Genomic DNA, 22,310 nt, shown 5'->3' with positions numbered 1-22,310 from the left:
TTTTTATTGAAAAAGTTTTTATTTATTTAATAAATGTTTTGATTAAATACAGGCAATGATAATATTTGTGCATTTCCGTATCTTCCTCAATGGAATTTATGTGCTCAACGTTTTTATGAAGTTCGATAAATGAAATCCTTTATTTTGAATATTCCGATTGTTTTCCGATTGTTTTTAATTTGTTGAACTTGAAATATAAGAATACAAATAAATTCCATACAAAATAATAAATTAATTTAATAAGTTTTTGAAATTAAAAACAAAAAAAATTAGTCAGATAAAATAAAACATTTCTGAAGACATCAACATATGATTCAGATACTTAAAGAATTAATGACTACAAAACTGAATTATAATGAAATAAAATTTCCTTATATAAATTAAGTTCCAACTCTTAATTAATTTAACTTAATAACAAAGTAATTTTAACTACTTAAGTAACTTTTTAAATTTCTTTTTTTAATTTTGTTTGTAGGGAACACTTCAAATTCATAGTTTAATAACCAAGAAAGTTGAAACCACACAGCAGCTTATCCGGGCGCCGTATACGTAATATTCCCAGCTGAAAGACGGACATATCATCTGCCACATTCATGTCGAGCGCCATGAGTTTTTCGGCTGCCAAAGGATGCCAAGCGCCAAAGGTGCATGCCGAGTTCAACTGCGAATGAAACGAGAACGTTTTTAATATTTTTTAACATTTTTAATAAAGCCACGAAAAATAGGAAATATAGGAAAAAATTAAAAGCGAAAAGGACTTAATTTAGTGCAAAATAAAATTTGTATTTCATTGAATTAAATTGTGCTTGAAATGAGTGGAGTTGGAGCATGAAAGGATGTGGGTCAAGTTTGCGAATGGTGCACTTGAGAGTTGTGCTTGTCGTGCTTGCATTGGCTGCGTGAAGCTGTGCAGCACTCGGCATTGATACGTACCTCCTTGCTGTAGTAGTGGCAGCGTCCGTTCAAACGAGTCGATGGTATGTATTCAATGAAGTCCACGTAGGGGCAGTGAGGCAGCAACAATGCAAGTCCTGAAATTTTGAACAATGGAATAAAAATAAATATTCAAGCTCCAGGCGATTTAAATTTAAATTAAAAATACAAATTATTTTATATGGAAAAATTAAAAAAAAACAATAATAATTCTAATGAATATGATTTGGTGAAGTATGTATAAATTAAACATATTAAATTTTGTTTGAGTAGATAAAAAGATTATTTTTCAACTAATTATGTTTCTGACACAATGGTGTGCAGTTCAAAGTTGAATCTTTGGCATCATCTCACTATAAACTAATATCTGCTCCTATATTTTTGAAAGACAATACTGGTATATAATCTGAGAAAAAGATGAGAAAATATCTGATATCTGTTCCTATATCTTTGAAAGACAATTCTGGTAAAATATCTGCCGTCAAGGCGTAAAACCATGGTGCTCATAACAGACGATATGAGTATTGATAAATAGTCTCATTAGAATTTAAAGGAATTCCACCGGTACCAATTCAAACTATTTGCTTGGTTATACTTTCCACCATGAGAGAAAGAGGGTTTCATTTAATATCTCTGTTGTTCCTTTGAGCACAGCACGGGGTTGGAAAATACAACTACACATAAGATAAAAGTAAATGAATATAGTTGTTCTTTGCATAAAAAAAACTATGGGTAACTTTGGGTTTTAGTTCCTTATACCATAAAAAATTAACTAAGTACAATGAAATAGAAACCAACTACGAAAATTGTAGATCACCTTTACCATATGCGGCAGTAAATGCCTGTGAGTTATACTGCATGAATGTTAGTTCCCATAAAAAATAGGAATTGAATACGTATATACTTAAGTCCATTTTAAGTATAGTAAATGTCTAAGTTATTGCAAGTAATATGGATTTGTACTTAGTAAAACAGTTTATATGCTTAACAACACATATCTGCAAAAAAATGCAACGTAGTGTGTAAATTATAGGCTAATTAGTTGATGCTATAATTATTCCAGAAAAATAACTTACTTCTATATAAAACTATAATGAAATCCATATGAGCATAAGAAAATTGATTATGGGGATAAGTTGCTAAGTTAAATATAGAATTAGAATAACAGCCAATGCGCTTTGGTATGTCACTCGGAGGTTTACGAAGGAGGTTGTGTAAACTCTCTCTTAACTCTCTTTATAGAAATAAATTTTATATGCATATATAGACTTATCAGATTGGATCAGGATATAAAAACATCGAACATAAATGGTTTTAAAATATATCGATGATACCAATAGCCTAAATCAATCGTATGTATTCATTAAAAAAAAATAAGAATACTAATAGATTTTCCAGTTTCATCTAACTTATTATTATTACTGGCTTCTTAACTGGATATACGTCTGTTAACTAACATTCATTCCAGATATAACTAAAAGACTGAATTAAATTTAGTCTTAACTGATTAAATCAGTTATGGAGTTTTAAAGTATAGAATATGGTAATAGGTTAATCAAGAAACTGTAGAATTTTGTTATTCCCTTATTTATTTGGATATTCCTCACAATATTATAAATAAAGAGTGTAATAGAATTGATATTCATTAGGTTTTATGCTGCCAGTACAGTGGACCATACTAATATTTTGTGGAAATAACTGATTTAAGCCTGAATGAAAGCAAGTATATCTGTCGTAGTAGATTTTTAATTTTCAAACATAGATATTAGCGTCTGGCTCAGTATTTCTCTGCTGGTCCAGAACAAAGCTGGAGTATACAAACACTTGGTCTTACTCTCTTCTAGGCGAAGCATTTATAACGTAGCGATAGAAAGTTAAGATAATACAAATCTTAAATATTTTTGTTAACAGCACAATTTCAATGATTCAATTTAGAGATTATGTATGATGGATATAGAAACTTCAGTAAAATCTATATTTTTTTTCATTATTTATATTATTTCATATATTGATATGATAGAAATTATTTCGGTTATTATACATTCAAATTAAATTAATAATACAAAAAAATATATGATTTCTTTTACTAACCAATGAAACCTGAGCTTGGTGGATTTCTTCTGATAGGACGTTGACCCACAAACGTTTGTAAACTTTGCCATAAACGCCAAACTGAGTGTGGATCAACGAGGAAGGCGCGAGATTTAGGATGTTGACGACGATAAATCTCATAATTTGTGAAAATATCGTAGTCTGAAGTGGTCAACCAATCGCTCAATGATCCATTGTACTTGCCCGGATCCCAAGCGGCAATTGTGACATTTTTAAAGATTGGTGCATGTGGAAAATCAAATTCAAGTTTGGTGACAACCTGTAAGGAAATAGCAAATAAATTTTAAAAATAATATGAATGTATATGAAATAAATCTACTTTAATTTGTAATGTTTTATTATAATATGTATGTATAAATTAATTATTGAATAAAAACAAAACTCACTTGTGAATTCACCACACGAATTGTTGTTTTGCTACCCACATCGACTTCGTAGCCGCGAGTTGGCGCATTATTGAAACGCATGACAATATCGTGGGTATCTGATTTATGAAAATATGGAGAAATACATTATAAAGGCGAAAATGGGTTAAATAATTACCTATGAAACGTCCCAGCTTTGAGCCTGACATGGAACCCGCACTCGAAATAATTGCACAAGTTTTAATATTTTTTGTGTTTGGAAACAGTTTTTGCTTCGGGAAAAGTTTACCGAACGGCAGTTTGTTAAAAGGCGGATCCCTGCGGCGTAGAACGCGTACGCCAGCTTCCATAACGAGACAAGTTGATGGGTAATATTGTTCTTCGAAACTATCACCGAAAACGGACTTGAAGTCGACATTATAAAAATTGGTTTCGTTCACAATTTCGTTGAGGGACTTGTCGAAGGTCCTTGTTATGCGTTCCCGAAAGGCGGCAGTTTTGTTGCGACATTGATCAGAGTACTTATCGTGACAGAGATAAAGTTTCGGATTTAAGGTGAGTTTCGTTGCTTTTGACAATTTTAAACGTGGATGTGGTGACAATTTCGATGAATTAATCGCTGGATTTTCCAAAGATTCGACAACATATTTTTCATTTGGATTCCAGCGTATATGGAAAACACTACGTTTCAAACGTTGTTGTTTTATTTTTTCTAAAATTTAAATTCAGAGAATAATAGTAAAATATTTATATAATTTATTTATTATAATAGTAAAATAATATTTATAAATATTTTATTTATAAAATAAAAATATAATTATATATATAATAATATATATATATAAGCAAAATATTATTTACTAAACGCAACCACTTGTTTGAATTTCTGGCAAAATTTGTTTTTTTTTTTGTTTATACTCACCATTCTGTAGCAGTGGTGTGTTTAAGCCTCCTAGAGTGGTAGCTGGTTTGTGACTTTGCTGAGCTTTTTGTTGAATTTTTTCGTTTGAATGCGAGTGGTGCGTTTGTTGCACTGTGGTGAGTTGCTCAGTTGATAGCGTTTCAGCGCCTACAGCGCTTGTTTGAATTTGAATAATAAGCAGCAAACACTTAATTGTAACGATTATTATCGCATAAATTGAAATACGATAAGTGCTCTGCATTGTAATTGTACGCAAATTAATTAAAATATATTTGGATTCGTTTTGGATTTATTTCTTGCTGATTTTTTATTATATAAATGTCTGTCGTGGCGATATAACGAGTGCTATAGTTTGTTTTGAATTTTTTATTCTTTAATGAAACATCGATTTTTGAGGTTTATTGTTACAAAACTGTAGTCACTATAAATGACATATTCCAGAAATTATAATAATGTTATTTAGAATTATTAATAATAATTATTTGTTGATTTTTAACTTATGAACTGTTTTGTGAATATTTTAATATTATTATATTATCTGAAATTTGAACTAAATTATTTTATTATATGAGTTGCTAGAGACTATGTAATATGATAGCTAGTCTGTTATTAAAGTTTGTATGAAATGTATTGGGATCACTGTTCCTTTCTCTCACTGAATTCTCTTTTGCAAAGAGAATCTAGAGTTGTTTTCTCGTCCCTTAGTTTAAAGACTTTAGCAAGATAGTTATAATACTCTAAGTATTAGAAGTGAAATAAAAAAATTTAAATTTCAAGAAAATAAAAATTTTCAATGAAAATAATGGAAAACATTTACAAGAAATCAACTGCGAAAAATAATTTTTAAGTCGATTTAAGTGAAAAAGTGTTTTCATACAGACGATTAAAAATTTGCACATCATTTTCGCTATTGATTAGGTCAGATTAGGTTATATTGGCGAGCCTAAGGGTCCACTTATGTATATTGCCTCATTATGTTACGTAATAAGCAACTCAGAAGTTTAAATACCTCCTTTGGCAAAGTTAAAATGCTATTTAGATGAAGGTCCTGAAGCTGCGTGGGCAGTAATAAAATAAATGCGAGGCACTTTTATTGTCTTCTCTACAATTGTGATTGAACCAACTCTTAATAAGGCACCGCAGCCATGTGTCTCTAGAAGGAAACTCGACATTAAATATCTGATCGAAAAAAAGTAAAGTCAATATTATTTGGAGTAGAACTGAAAAGTTTAACAATGGGGCCATGGCCGTTGACACTAGCTTTCTACTGTGAAGTTGTTTTGAATTTAAGAGCAGATGATAAAGACATTGATAAATTAAATTATTGGATTACTGGTGTAGATTTTTCTTTTATCAACTATATTACAAAAATCATTGAAAATGAAGCCCAAACATCTATACATTTTTTTTTTTCTTTAACTAATCAATAATCTCGGAAAACATCCTCTATATATGTACAGTACGTGAACACGAATAGGTCTTGATATAAGACTTTTGACTTTTCGGTTATGTGATCAAGTTTACTAATAATGGATTATTAGTGTGAGTAAATAATATAAATTATTTATAGTAATAGGGTATGCATAACACAGGGTTGGTAAAATGTAATAAACAAAAATTTATTTATGTTCCCGATCACTATGGTGTTTTGGGTAATGTATATTATTAGATGATAGCTAAAACAATGAATACTCAATTCAAAAAATGTTATTATGTTGGTGCAAAGACTATAAATCTTGCCCATAAAACAAAAAAATTTATCTGAAATGGAACCTTTCCATAAAACGAAAAGCCTTATAAGAACTTCAGGGTATTGGTTGGAGTCTGTGCAATGCACAACATAGGTCGACATGATCATTGAGGTTATCATTGTAGATAGATAGATTAATACAGTATACACTACCTGTTACTGTTCAAAATATTCAAGAACCAGATTGATATTATCGGATTACGTTGTCATGAGTATGAATGATGCTCTTGATGCTATGTTTCCTTCTGATATTTTTAGACTCATTGAGAAAACAAAAAAACTCCACTTAGTATAACCTAATCTATTTTAGGAATGTAATTTTTTTGCGTTCGAGCATAGGATCCACTGACTTAATGAATCTGTTTTATTCTGCTCAAGACAAAAATGGATTTTAATTTAAACATTATTGATAGTTGAAGTATACAAGAGTATATTAAATTTATCAAAGGATAAGGTGTAAACAAAATAAAAATTGTTTTTATTAAATAAATGACTAGAAAAAAGAATATATTTCAAATATATATGAAAGGCCATACTCAACCGAAAGGTAACTACAAATTTTTTGTAACTTAAATATTAGGATAGTCGCATGAAAAAAAAAATTAGCAGAGTAGAACACATATCCTTGGCTACAATCGACGCAGCAAATCTATATTATATATTAATAGCTTAAGTAAAACATACTAATTGCAACTATGTATGAATATCATTTGAATATCAGCAATATCATTTTGCACAAGTAATGCCTCAAAGTAGCATTTTATTGCAATATTGTAGCATTATTTATAGTGAAGCGTAATAGTGCTATTACTTATTGTAACATACTGTTTTATTTATATATTATATATGAAATTGCTTAATTTATTGACATCTAATTGTTTTATTTTGACGTTGTTATTGAATTTATATTATATATTTTACTGCACTTCCAAATAATAGGCATTTTCTTTTGCCCACCTCGCATAACTGCACGATAAGCAGTGGTGTAAATTAAATTTAGTCGAAGGATTAAATATATTTTTGATATAAATAATCTATGAAGTGTTCGATAAAAGAAGATTATCTTAAATTTCAAATAAGTAACTGTCAAGTGATATGAAGTTTAACAAAATAATATTAAAAAGGAGTCTTGTTGTGTACCTCACCCTCACATTTCCTCCATCACTCATAATGCTGACAGTTCTATATTACTACTTAACTAATCAACTGAATATATTTATATTTTTTTCTAACATTAAATGTTTTAATTATTCAGAATTTTCCAACTCAAGGGGAGCATAGTTACCCTTCATACATCTACTGGCAGCGCCACTGAGATGGAGGATAAGCCATTTCGCGAAAAGTGTGCTGAGACATGCAAAGTAGTTGATTGCTTGCCAAAATATTTTTAAAAATAGATTTAATAATTTGATTTCAAGCAAAACTAATAAAATACTGCAAAGATAAATAATATATTATTGTCCAATTTTATTTTTAATTTAATTGTCTCGGCACTACGTTTTGTAAGAATTTTGCAACAACATTAATCACTCTTGACCGTTTTATAGGACTTTTTCCATTAAAGAGGGATTAGTAGTTTCGGACTTTTCTTGATTGATGACAGTTAAACCGCAATCCTGACTTTTATAAAATAAATAACAAATCACATTTAATGACATTTCCTGATATTTGCTTTTTATTGCTGGGATTTCATTATTGCACAATAATTAGTTTTAATTTGTTAGCAGATTTTTGGTTTTGATTAGGGGTGACCCCTGTAATTCAAGGAAAGTACATCACCATTTTTTTTTGTTTTGTTGGTAGTTGGGATTAAGGATATGAAGTTATTATGGGAGTTTTAATAGAAAATTTTTCCATTTCAGTCAAAAAGACAGTCTGAATTCGTTCAGTAAGTAACTTTTTGTTGGAAAGAACATTTTTCCATTGATATACATAGAGTTGTGGCAATTACTTTCTATCAGCTTTGCTGGCTTGGTCATGTCGTGAGAATGGATAAAGACGCTCCAGTAAAAAAGGTGAGTGAATTAGTTGTTTAAAGTAATAGTTGGAGGAAGAAGGCGTAGAGGTAGACCATGTCTCAAGTGCAGTGATCAAATTGAGGGAGCACTAATTGGACTTGGTGTACGAGACTATAGAAGGTGCGCACTGGTACGAAGGTACCTTATGCTGCCACATAAGGAAGTAATAGTTATTTTTTTGTTATATCTAGAAAAATTTTGCAATGACTAAACTTATTGCAACCTAATCTTTTTATTGAGTGACATACTTGGGCAGAAATATGACTATAATTTTCAAATAATTATTGTTTTTGCTTAGTGTCCGTTTATATGTTATAGTATCTATCCAAAAAGGATAAACGTACAGAATATATGTATTTTGATATATGTAAATACAAAATGCAAAAATAGAGACACATTTCTAAGATACAAGTATATAACCAGATTTATATAGATCTATCAGATTTGGGCATCAATATATAACCAGATTTCGCATCTAGATACTTTAAACTAACATAGGTAGTTACGAGTATATATGTACCACTGTACATATATATGTCTATGTAATAATATCTGTGATATACAAGTATTTTAAATTAACTACTAGTACAGTGAAGTTTTATAACAAAAAAAATTGGTTAAATTTATGTTTAATTTATGGACATATATGTATACTAACATATATAACATACAACTGTACTACATATTTATATATATAAAAAATTGTGAAGATTAACCTAAAATTATTTTCTTGTTCTGGATTGATTTATATAAATAGATTTTATATTCTTAAAAAGATATGATTTGTGTTAGCTACGACCTTTCACAGATGGGATCAAGGGGCATAATAAAATAAAATAAAGTCAAATAAAATAAAAAAAAAAAAAATAAAAACAATAATATAAAATTTAATTAAATAACGTTTAAATTACAATAAAATATTGTCGGATAAAATAAAATAATACTAAATAAAATAAATTGCAATAAAATATAATATATTATAATTAAACTAAATAGAATAAAAATAAATAAAATAAAAAAAAATGAAATCAAAATAAAGCAAAATATAATAAAATAAATAACAATAAAATGAAATAAGAAAAAATTATATAGAAATAATTAAATAAAATCAAATAAAATAAAAACAAAAATTAAATACAATGAAAATAAATAAAAAAAAATTAAATAAAATAGAATAGTATAGAATAAAATCAAATGAAATAAAATAAGATAGTATGTAATAAAATAATTAATTAATTAAAAAAGTTACTGATTAACAAAGTCAGTTATGACAACAGAAACTATTTTCTTAGCAAAAAACACTATGGAATTATAAAAACCTAATTTTATTATTTTTAATTTATTAAATTTTTAGCTTGCCTATAATTAGTGGTGTTTTTGGAAATGTTTATAATTTTTGATTATTTCTAAATAATTTTTTGAGACTGCAAGTACTACAGTCTAAAGGGTTGCAAGAGTTGAATTCGTACCCTGCTCAATTTGAAGCTTAGAGTCAGTGTTCGTTACCCAACTGATCCAAAGCCGTACAAAACTCGAATTTTCAAATTTGGAGTTTTATGATTCGTTGTGAAAGTCCATTATCAAATTTACTTGCTGTGTTATATTAAAACGAAATCATAAATCAACTGCAGAATAATTGGATTTATTATATATATATTTTTTTTTTAATTGCTTAATTTAAATACTATTCAATTATATTTGATTTTTAAAGTTATTTATGACGAAAGAAACTGTATTTTTTTAAAAAAACTATTATTTTACTGTTCAAAAAAATCACCTCCAGTCAAATAAATAATTTAATTAATGAAATTGATTGAAAATCAATTAAAATATTGCAATTTAATTAAATAAATTATTTTATCATAAAAAATAGAATTTTACATATAACTTCAATTTTCTAGTCTGAGGGTTTGATTTCTATTGAAGCTGTTTTAATTATTTGTGTTGTTATTTAGTTTTATTTAATAACTTAATTTTTTAATAAATAATTTTATATATTTTTTTATTTAAAAAATAATTTCTCACAATTTTAGTAATTTTTCTTTTTGTTTTTGATATTCTTCGGAGAATATTTGTTATGTCAAACAACAATTAGTTAAATAATTACAACTAAATAATTGTTTAAGTTGTTCTGTTATTCTTTTGAATTAAATTCGAAAAAGTAGAAAACTTCTTAAAAATAATTATTTTTTTATTTCTACAAATTTTTTTTTTTTTGGATTTTATTAAGTTTTTTCTAAAAAGTTAAAAACTTGTTAAAAATAATTGTATTTTTATTTATTTACTTGTTTTAATTGTATTTTTTTTTATTGTAATTCATTAATTTCTTTTTTCTCTTTTACTGGAATAGATTTAGTGATATTGTCACCCAGACTCTGCTCATTCATGAATGAATTTACGCGGTAAAAATTGTGTTTTGAAATTTATTTTTCATTTGCATGACACAATAAAAATGTCATGAGATTTGTTCCTTGTTTCCTTTGTTAGTGAACTTAATTAAGATTATATTTTTTATTTTTGAAAAAATTCACAAAAAAATACATTTTCTCATAAATTCGTTATGAGTGACGTGTACGACCGACGACTGGCAACATTTTGAACTCATATTCACATGGCAAATATTTATTCTTTTAATTTTTGCAGAAACACACACAACCGAACCCTGGTACCATAGGGCTTTATACTGGTCGCGTGCTGGCAATGTGCGATTTCCGTACTACATTCACTTCACACGCGCTCCGCTGGTCAACACCAACTTTCCCTTTCGACTGGCGAATAGGTTCTGAGCCATGGTCCTTTCGTAGAACTTTAACGATGCGCTTATGTCGTTGGACTGCCTACCACAAAAAAGCAACAGCAAAAGCAAAGACAACAACAACAACAACAAAAACTGAAAAAAGCGAACTAATTTGCATTTCAACCCCTAACTTGTGGCGCTGTGGTAAAAAGCTCTTTTACACCTAAAAGTAGGCGCGAAACATGTCGACAACGTGCTTTCGTCTGTTGTTGCTTTATTTTCGTAATGAGACTCATCAAGAAAAAATGTTTGAAAACAAAAAAAAACGCAATCTCTTAAAAAATAAGCAAAATAAGAAAATAATAAAAAAAATAATAAGCACGCACACAACACAACCTTACATAGACACACACACACACATACACACGCACACTTAGCCAGTAAATTGTTCCAAACGAAAGTGAAAGTTTTGCTCGTTGGTGGAACGGTCGGTCGTTCGTCGGTAGGCCGTTTTTCGGGGGGTTTGTTGACTCTTGGGCTCACTTTGTCAATTTTCTTTACGGCTTGCATGCGAAAAACTTTGCCGTTTATTGTGTTTGTTTTTGTTGTTTTTAGTTGTAGATTTTGTCGGAATTTTGTTGGTATTCTGAAGACTCTTGTCAAGTCGGTGGAAGTTGCCACTTAATGTTTTTAATATGTTGTGAGTTTTCAGTTCTGTTCCGAGTTAAGCTCATTTGCAGTTTTCATAATTAGTTGAGCTCTTTTTATGTCAGATTTATTTTGTGCTTTCCCTACTTGTGTGCATACATTTTGCCCACATTTCGCTTATGAGTTCTGACGCGTATGGGCACACACATCGTCACCACTGTTTTGGGGCCTACTGAAGTGCGCGGTTCCACATCATTACCGAGTTTTATTTAATTATAGCATTTATGGAAAAATTGTGTTTTTTTTTTGAGTTAAGTTCTTATCTTGTAAAAATTACGAACCTAAAATCTTGTCGTATTAGGAGAAATGTGAATTAGAAAGTTTACTTTCTAATTACGTATAATCTCTAAAGTCTGATTCAATCTTTTTTTACGTAATTCCGTGGTACTTAATTTTAATTCAATATATCTAAATTTGCTCTAATTCATTTTATTTTAAAAAAAGTTTTGAAAATGAAATTCTTACATTCGGCTATAAGAATAGTGAGGAAAGCAATGAACATTGATTAATTGTCTGTAACAGATATACTCTGTATTAAAAGAGCTTTCAATGGTCGCCCAACAAAAAATAAAATGGATATATTCATAAATTTTGTAGTAGAATTGGTCTCATTGACAAAAAGCTAAAGAGCAAAATAATGAATCCAGAGTGCTCATATTATCGGTTAACAGATTTTTTGGCAGATGTAATATCCTGTCCCTTATCTTTGAATTGAAGCACTCAGTGGTTGGTCTCATTGACGAGATGTTACAAAGCATCCGTAAAGAAATTGTCATGTAGATTATAGTATTATCCATTTCCATTTCTATAAATGAAATATTTATAGGTATGTGGCTGTCATGACTTTGGATATACAAATGCGACCACATATTCTCAACGGAATTTTCTGAGCTGCCATCTAAATTTATGAGGGATATAGTCAAAAGTATGAAAGAGTAGATGCAAATTCCCAAACAGTGATAAAGTTCACGCAAAATGAAATACTAGTTGTCTGCAACTATATGACTCCTTAATAATACCAAAGTACAAGATTACAATTACATTTGATTAGGAAGCAGTTCAAAACATTTAAAATCATTTCGATTGCAGAATTTAATAAGCGAAATTGGAAGCAATCGGAATGTATCTGCACGCATATTTTTTCAGCGATAAATCTCTTGGCGTAAAATGAAATGTATTACTTACAATCATACACTACCAATAGAGTAGTCAGGATTATTTCAAATAGGGGTAATACTTAAAAGTTTTGTTTTGAGAAGTATTTTTGCAGAGTATTATTTGTAGGTGATATTGCCTGATAACGTTGTTTTATCTTCTTCTCGCCCAACCCCCTGTTTACCCGACTGTACATTAAATATACAATATATAGTCACAGTTATATTCATTCTTCAAACATCAAACATCACAATGTCTATCTTTAGTGAGTTCCTGGCTATTTTGAAGGGAATGAACTAGCAGAAGAGATTTTGAATTGTACATAAGAAAGGTCGACCTCTCAGTTCAAACACCGATAAAAGAATTTGTCAATGCGGTGACTAATAATTTATGAGCTAATCGCGAAGACTGTAAGGTTGCTGAAACTTTATAGCGTAGATTAGATAAAAATAAAATGAAAAGCCTTTTGGGCTTCAGCAATTCGGTAGTTCGTGTATTTACTGGAGTACTAACGGGATACTGTGCCATTGCGCCCGTGCTCCAACGGTGGCTAGTTCCAACAAGTGGATTATGCAGGAGTTGTTAAGATGAGGAGGAGGTAGAATCCATCAATTACTTTCTGTATTTCTGTCCAGAAAGCAAATTCATCGGATCTCCTTAACTTCATCTGGAAAACTAAATGCTTTAATAAGGATAGTACACGAAGATAACAAAGGTTAGCAGCACGACTCTTCCGGCAAATTCTTTGAGGGCATCACAATGGACAATATATGTCTACAAGTGGAAGTGCTGATAATTGTCATCATACGCCCTCTCAACCTAGCCAAAAAGTTTAGCGAATCTGAAAGTAAATGAAAAAAATACACTATAAGATAGTTAAAATACCACCATATCCATTTCATTAATTGACTAAGTGGGAAAATCTGGTCTAGAATTTATTTAATGGAGTTCAGGCAATAAAAATTAAATACAAAAGGGCGCTTTTCATTACTTGATGATAAATATCTTAATCCTTTTAAAATCCAATTATCGTGTACTAACAGTACAAAAAATCGAGGTTATTCAAAACGAATAATCCATTTTGAGATTGTATTAAATACATTAAACAACTACTACGTAATCAATATAATGAAGAATGAAGTCAAATATTCGACTTTTCAAATTTTAGAAGTGATTTTCATACAGAAAAATCTTACTATTCAATTAAATTATAACTCAAAATGTGTTGCCATGGTAAGTAAATTCTTAAGTAGGACAGTAGTTCAATACACAGATAAATCGAGTGTCAGGGTACAGTAATATACTTGTAAGGATATAAGGAAAGTAAAACAGAAACTACTCCAGAAAAGGAAGAGATCGAACGGGCACCAGTGAACTTGTACCTAAAAATATAATTTTAAGGGAAACAGATAAATGGTGGTATTGAGAAATGTTATGTTAACACTCATTTAGTTATTTTAGATTGGAATTCAATAATATGATCAATTGTTTTTTTAAGGTAAACGTATCAAAATGCAATCATAATTGGAGTTATCATCAGACATTGTTTTATAATCAATATGTCTGAAGAAAGGGTATTAAATTTCATGAACACTGTATAAGATGTAGTGGTGAAGAAAAAGAAACGAAGAAGCTTCATCTTCATATGTTACCTCTCTAATGGGTAACCAATGACTTCTTTCGGATTTTACTAGCTACTAGTTCTAGTTACTTGCTCCGATTGATATAATTTGGATTACCTGGTATCATAACTGGTCAATTCAGAACAATTTAAGAACCAGAGTAACACTTGAAGAGAATGAGGCATATCTTGGAAAATGAGTTTGGAAAACGGTTAGTGGAATGAAAAGATTCTAGAAATATGTTATGAGGGCTGTCTTCACCAATGGAAAATAAAAATAACTTTTGATGTAGGATACATTAGTAAAAATATTCGGTATTTGCCTAAATAAAAACCTATATTGGTATCGCTTTTAAAAGTTTCTGCTAAGGACCAATTAGGATTATTTAAATTGACAATATTACTAATAACACTAGTCTATTAAAATAATAAAGACTTTAAATAAATATTTAATATGTACACAACCGGGACTTATTAATTTGATCAATCTCCAACGAAACCGAATATATACGTATATAACCTATATAGATTTTTTCCCTCTGTGTTGGACTAATTTCTTCATCAATACTGAACAAACGCAAAATACGTAGAGTGAAAAACTATATGTTTTATAATTATATATCCGAAAATGATAGCGGTTGACCAAAATGGTAAGTTTTAAATCTAAAAAGAATTATTGACCTAATAAATTTGTGGTTTTGCTTTATATATTAAGAAGCATTTTTTTCCTTCAAAAAGGCTTTTGAGCTTTTAAATATTTGTTATTTTTTATTAGTTTAAAGGTTATCGCAACATTAGATGACCAATGTAGCATCCATTTGAAAGATTTTATATAAAACACTAATTAATATTACCCATATCAAAGGATATAAACCATTTATTTATTTTTGGCAGTTTTATTGTTGAGACTTTGTAGTGTTATTTTAACTTAATTTTTTTAAGTTTCTACTTAAACACAAGTATAGAAGATAATAGAAGATGATAAAAGATTTTTTGATTACTATAGGACTCCAATTATTGGGTATCGTATTCAAAAATAAACGAATCAAATCCGGTAGTAAGTATCAAAGCGAAAAGTTGTTACTTAAAAAAATAAAATTATATTTCTTTACCTTAGAAAAAAATTTAATTTCAAAGTATAGCACATAAGAAGGGTTTTGTAGCACTAAAAATATTATGTATGGAAAATTAGGATAAAAATAATGGTTCTCATAGACAAAGAGTGAATGTAATTATTACCACATTTTAATATATTTCAATTTGTTTATAAATGATTATAACCACCACGATCGTCAGGAAAGTAGTATAAAAAATATAATGTTTAACTATCTTCCGCAGCAGTGCGCACTAATGTAAGCACAACTATCATGTAGATGGTTGTTTTTGTGGTTAAAAGGAGGATTTAATTTATTAAAAGTGTTATATAAGTTTTATAAAACGCTCTATACAATTTACACCACTTTAGAGTTTCTGCAACTATAAGTACCCATTCGTATCGCGTCCGCAACTCCAGAAGAAAATATTGCTACGATCAAGAATCTTATGAAAATCTACATTTATTTTTGAAGACTAACGCAAAGGTCATAAAAGAACTTATAGACAAATAGTTAGTAAATACATACTCAATAAATACACTTCTAACAAATAGGCTTAGTGTTCAATAGTCAGCATGAACTTGGATTAATAATTTTGCAAGACACACTTTCAGTGCCCCGAGCGTATAGTTATACCGTATAGTTATTACCATCAGTAATTTGCGTTCCTGTAAACAGAAAAAACTTATATCAAATATCTGCGATAATAAGAAGCTCTCGAATCTTCTCTGTACATCTCTCTAGTCGATTGAAAACCAATATTCCTGCAGCAATGTTGTCGTCAATCTTCAGGGACGTCACTTCGACCGTTTATGGAAAGCGTCCACGCGATCCAACAGACATCCCAAACAACAAATAGTACAATGAGAAGTGTCATCCATTTCCTATTGTAAATAACAGCGCCTACTAAAAGGCTGGAACCACATAAATAGACAATTCCAGGTGTTGAGTGCGAAACACAAAAAGTCAATGTCGATGGTCAAAAGCTTCACCATAAAGTCAGCTTTCTGGCTTAAGACTTTATGCCTAATAAGTTGAGGATTATTTATATGGAAGAATTAGCCCATCTTGTTGTAATCACACGATGGTCTGAACGAAATAGAGAGAAAGCAACAGCTTATCTGTAGGTTATGGTCAAACGATAATATTAAAAATGATTAAATTTCCCGTGATTTATTCTGAAAAAAAGCAAGCTCCATTTCTGTGTCTACTTTTAGGAAACTAACCTAATACCTGTAAAGTTGAAACCATATGCCAGCTAATTGATTATGACTTATTAGTCTGACATTAGATCAGCTAGTTTTACCACTGACTAAAGTAATTTAAGTGCGATCATTTTTAGAAAAGATACACAATATCTTTAAGTTGGGAAGCATATGTAGAAGCATTTCTCTTCATACCCTTTGACACTATATAATGGTTTCTATAACTTTGTTGGCTACTATGTTTTCGATATTGGTATATGTTGTTCCATCATTTGAGTACTAAAGCTTATTGGGACCACCATTTGACTATTTCAGATGCTCTAACCTTTAGGTTCTTGGTGAAGGTTTCAATTGAAAGATCTCTATGAATATCAGAGTGTTTCACATACCGAAGATAGTAGAGAATATAATGGAATTAAACTCAATTGTGTACTGACTTTCAACAAAGCGAAACACTTTGACTATATTAGCTTTTTAACAACCGAGGTAGAGGTAGAGGGAAGAACGAATACTTCTTAATTAGCTAAGCAAGCCGTTTTGAGTTCACAATTTTTTGTAATAATTTAGCTTCTTTTCAAGCTTAAACCAGCCAAAGGCATTTAAAAAGGTAAAAGTCTGGCCAATGCTAATGCTGGAGATATCCTCGAGTGTGTTAGAGAAGGAGGCATCTAGAAACTTAAGCCTAGTTCAGGCCAAGCTTTTGGTGGCCTTTCTTCGAGAGTTGGTAGACATGCGTTGCAGGTGTTACCACGGGGTAGGCCAAGTCTAGCTTCATGCCGTTCTATGGTTCAGTACACTATAAAGGCGGATATTAACCCAATTACCTCTAATTTGCTTCTGAGTATTAAATCTGACGTTCTACATTTGGAATAGACTTTGTTGTTAATGAGCGCTAAATTGTCTCCGATTAAAGATTTATTAATATATGATGGAGATGAAGTACCTGACTGGGTACTTGGAATTTTTTTTCCTGGCACAGTTTAAACTGAACAATCATAAAAAGATTGTGAATTGTATATGTTTGTAACCGGAGCTCATATTCTGTCTTCTCACACATACTCATTTCATGGAGATGGCAACTAAGATTATGAGAAGTCACCAAATAACCTGGGGAAAGAAAACATATATAGGGCTTCCAGTTTCAATTTCCAATTTCAGCTTATTTTAGTTTCCTTCTGAAAACGAAGGCTCTGTGGTTCATATGGTAGTAGATGATACCAACTAAACTTGTGATGTTTAAAAATAAAAATCCATTATTTATTTTTCTGAACAATAATTATTATTTATAATCATTTATTATTCATTATTATAATTCATCATCATTATTATAATTATAATATTTTTCTATACAAATACATTCAATAACAACAATTCTTTACTTCATCGTTTATTTATTTTACAAATATAGTAATTTTAATTATATTTTTGTTTTTCTTAATTTCTGTTTTAAAGTATTTTTCTCTTTTTTTGTTTAAATTTTTTAAATATGTTTTTTAATGATTTTAATTAAACTCATTACAAGTTTGCTTATTTCATTTAGATAAATTAAATCAATATTTCCTTTTTGTTTATTTTTTGTTTACTTTTTGTTTTTTAGATGTGAAATAATAACATATGAGTTCTTTTTATAATAATCATTTTTCATTTCATTTAGTGTTTTTATTTAACAGTTACAATATTTTTTTTTCAATTTTTTACTTTGAAAATTATTTACTTAGTTTCTCTAGGGATTTTGAATGGTTCTTTCTGATTTTTAGGAGTTTTCGTTAGATTGAATTATTCCTTCCTTTCTCGAGTATTTATGTTCATTTAAGTGTGTTTTCCTTTTGTATTAAAATAATTTTGATGTTTGCAAGATATTTAAAATGTTATTTATTTTATTATAATTTTTGTTTTACTAGAGTAATAAATTTAATTATTTTTTTTTTTTTATTATATTTTTAGAATTGTGAAAAATTAATCATTTTCAAACACTGTGAAGTTGTGATGTAGGCGAGTGTTATGTTTAATGTATTTATGTTTGTATGTATTTATGTTAAGTATGTGGCATAATATGTGAGTGTTTTTGGATTTTTAGTTACTTTTGTGTGATATCAAATACAATTTTCACATAAATTAATGTACCGAAATTGCAATTCTCACTGTAATATTTTTTTGTAATATTTTTTCGATATTTATATAAATGTTTTTCTCTTTTATTACTTAAACTGCGTAATCAAAATACTCATTTCAAAAATAATTATTACAAATACAATAACATTTACCAGCAGTTACTGCCGTAAGAATTATAAAATTATTGTTGCTCTTTTCAAAAAAAATGCATTCTCAACGTTCCGCAAAAATGACTGAACAAAAACATTAAAAAAACAACATTCATAACTTTTTTTTAAGGTTTTCTTAGTTTTTTTTATACAAATTTTAATTTTTTAATTTTGTGTTTTAATTTTAAAGTAATTTTTTTCATATACGAGTATGTCTTTTGTTTCGTACCTTTTCAAACATTATTTGATGCATGCATAGCTGCTTCTTTTTCGCTCACACACATAATTTTACACTTTCCAACACTATCATCATTTTCATGTTAATGATCTCCCCTCCCGAGTGAGTGAGTTATGTTATGTTATGTGCAATAATGTGGGCGCAACATAGCTTCCTGGGTGTGCTCTTGCACATCTACACTTATTTAATTCTATGTAAACATTTTTGAATTTTTTTCGTGTTCGCATTTGTTTAAAATTTTATTGTTTATTTTATTTTATAATAAATAATTTATTTATTTGCTTTCAATGTTATTAGTTACATATAGTATATTTAAATAAATTAACATTAATTTATTATTTATTAGGCATCTAATCATGTTAACTATATTATATCAAAAGTTATACAAAAGTAATTTGTAACAATTTTAATAACGCGAACCGATTTACAGTCGGTAATGAAAATCGAGTGAAAATCGAGTGAAAATGGAGTGGAAATGATCGAAGTTTGAATAGATTTTGTATGAAAGAATGTTTCTGCTAAGAACTAAAAGTTTTTACGTTTGTTATGTATGCAAAATAAGTTAAAATTCAGTTCTTCTAATATTTTTTTATTGATACTTTTTATAAACTAATATGAAAATTATTTTATTTAATATCGGAAGAAAAATAATATTAGAAATAATGAGTAATCAGTAAACTATTCAATTAAATGAAAAATGCATATAGTAATTTCGAGTTCGGTTTCTAAGAACTTAGTAAATTAATAAGTAAAACAATTTGTTTTTATATAAATTATTACTATTTCAAAAAAAAATTGAATTTTGAAAAGAATTTTAAAATAAAAAAAATCATTAAATATCATCTTGGAAAAATATTCATAAAGTAAGGCGAGTTGAATTTTTGTCTCGGATATTTTCAAAAACCTTTTTCTAAATGGTTTGCTTTGAAACCATTTGAAAAAAGTTGATAAAGTAATAATAAATACAATAAAATAATATATAATTAATATGTCAGAATAATGTTTGTAAAAATATAAAAATATGGGAAAATTTTAACATGTATGCAAATGAAACTTTCAGAATATTTGTAAAAATAAACTTAATAATATGCAAAATCGGGGTTTGAAAATAATTAAATTAGTAAATTTTATCATATTAAAAAATAACATTATTAATATTAATAGAATGTATACATTTTTTATATACTTATTAAAAATAATAATCATTACCGTAGTTTACATTTTATTGAGAGAAAATATACAAATCATTTTAAATTATATATATAATCTTTGTGCGATTTGTCAATTTTATTTTTTAAAAAAGATTTAAATAATATATAAAATTTAATTTGTTTTATTGTTTCAATTTAAAAAAAAAATTTTTTTAAATATAAATACAAAGTGTTCCATGTACATAGAAAAATTAATTTTTTATAAAACTGTTTGATTTAAAAGTTGGAAGAACTTAATGACTTATTATATCAGATTAAAATAAAGTATAATACATAAATAAAGTGAATTTTATGTTAAGAGATATAACGAATTTTCTCTACTGATATTTTATATACTTTTTCATTTTTTTCCATTTATTTTTATTTAATAATTACTTTATGCGTTTCTTTTTTTTTTTAAATATTGATTTATCTACATTATACATATATTTTTTTTTTTTTTTGGTTTTTATATATTTATAAAAGTAAATATTTTTTAATAATTATAAAAGTTTAGATAGTAATTTTAGAGTTTGTTGAAATTTTTTTTTTCATTTATTGTTTACAAATGTTTTTAACCATTTAACGTTGGTGTTTATATCTATACATTTGATCTAATTTATAATTAATTCTTTTTAATTTCATTACATTATCCAAGATATAACAATTTATATTTTGTAAATATATTTTCTTTAGCTATTATTTAACTATTTCTCTGTATTTTTGTTTTTTAAAGTAATTCGTCAGTACAAAAAGGGAAAAATTAAAAATATTTGTGTCAAATATGTAAACTATTGAAAAACCTCAATTAAATTAAAATGTTTTAAACTAATTTAAAAAATATTTAATTTTGTATATAAAGAAATGCAAAAAAGGAAATTAATTTTTTTATTAAAAAAAATTTGTGTACAATAATTTTTCATTCTAAATTAAACTTCAATTTTTTAATGAAATCGTATAGAAGAATTTATTTGAAGTTTTTAAATTTTTCAAACTATGGTCACCTTAGCTTTATAGAGTGAGTTTTTTTTGCGATTGTTAATTATTGGTTAAAATTAAATTATAAAGACTATGTGTATTTAAGTTTTAAAAATAAAAATTTTTATTTTTAAAAATATGTGATGTTAAAATTTAACCAAATAATTTCAATTTATGTTATGTTTTTTGAATTGAATTTGACATTAAATTTTTTTTTGATCAAGAAACAAACACAATTTTAAATAATTCGTATATATATATATATTTATGAAAAAACATATTATATTATATGTTCAAAAATATATATGCGGTCGAAGAATTTTTCCTTGAATTAAAGCAGTTGATATTAAAAATAAAAATATTAAATAAACTTAAAAATTTCAATAAAGATAAAATAAATCTTATTTAAAAATAAAAATTTTAATATTTTTATATATGTTATTTATAAAGTATATTAAGTCATTATATTCAAAATATAATAAATATTTTTGTATTTACTTAAACTTAACAAATGTAAATTTGTAAAAAGATAATTGAATTCTTAAAATATAAAATTTTTCCCGAATATATGAAGCAATTGATTTATCAAAACCAAAATTAAAATAATTTTGTCAAAAATTTGGTTAAAATTTATGATATAAATAAGATAATAAATGTGCCCAGGAAATATCTTTATGTTTTATGGCTTGTTTAGCACTATGTCCTTTTAAATGACAATTATAATTGACTGGTGTGTCAAATGCGTTTTCATCACATGACAAGAATACGAATATGACCATCATATGACTACCTGTAGTCATTACACTGCCAATATTTGACATTGAAAATGACATAGGCATTAGTTTAAAGCTTTTTTGCTTGAAAAGAAAGATTTATTGGCTGACCATATGCCAAAGAATTGAAAGTGATGTGTTTTTATTTTTATAATAAAACGAAGCAATTTTAAATTATTGCCTGAATATGTATAAATAAAAATAATTTTTTTTATATAGAAAAGTGTGTAAAAATATGTAAAACTTATGT

The 22,310-nt window shown here is 27.8% G+C and overlaps 1 protein-coding gene across 1 annotated transcript; it reads right to left on the bottom strand.

The window, feature by feature from the left end:
* Window positions 1-430: 430 nt before the first annotated feature.
* LOC119683335 (beta-galactoside alpha-2,6-sialyltransferase 1) lies at window positions 431-4,601 on the bottom strand. The gene is made up of 6 exons (XM_038096988.1): window positions 4,333-4,601; window positions 3,589-4,122; window positions 3,432-3,529; window positions 3,025-3,304; window positions 934-1,031; window positions 431-661 (listed from the first exon to the last, which is right to left on the bottom strand). Exons 1-6 carry the CDS (start codon window positions 4,571-4,573, stop codon window positions 497-499), a joined length of 1,416 nt encoding a protein of 471 aa, XP_037952916.1. The 5' UTR covers window positions 4,574-4,601; the 3' UTR covers window positions 431-496.
* Window positions 4,602-22,310: the final 17,709 nt, after the last annotated feature.

This window comes from Teleopsis dalmanni, chromosome 2 (genome assembly GCF_002237135.1).
Source record: "Teleopsis dalmanni isolate 2A chromosome 2, ASM223713v2, whole genome shotgun sequence".
In the NCBI taxonomy this organism is placed as follows: domain Eukaryota; kingdom Metazoa; phylum Arthropoda; class Insecta; order Diptera; family Diopsidae; genus Teleopsis; species Teleopsis dalmanni.
This window is presented reverse-complemented; position numbering and strand designations above follow the sequence as displayed.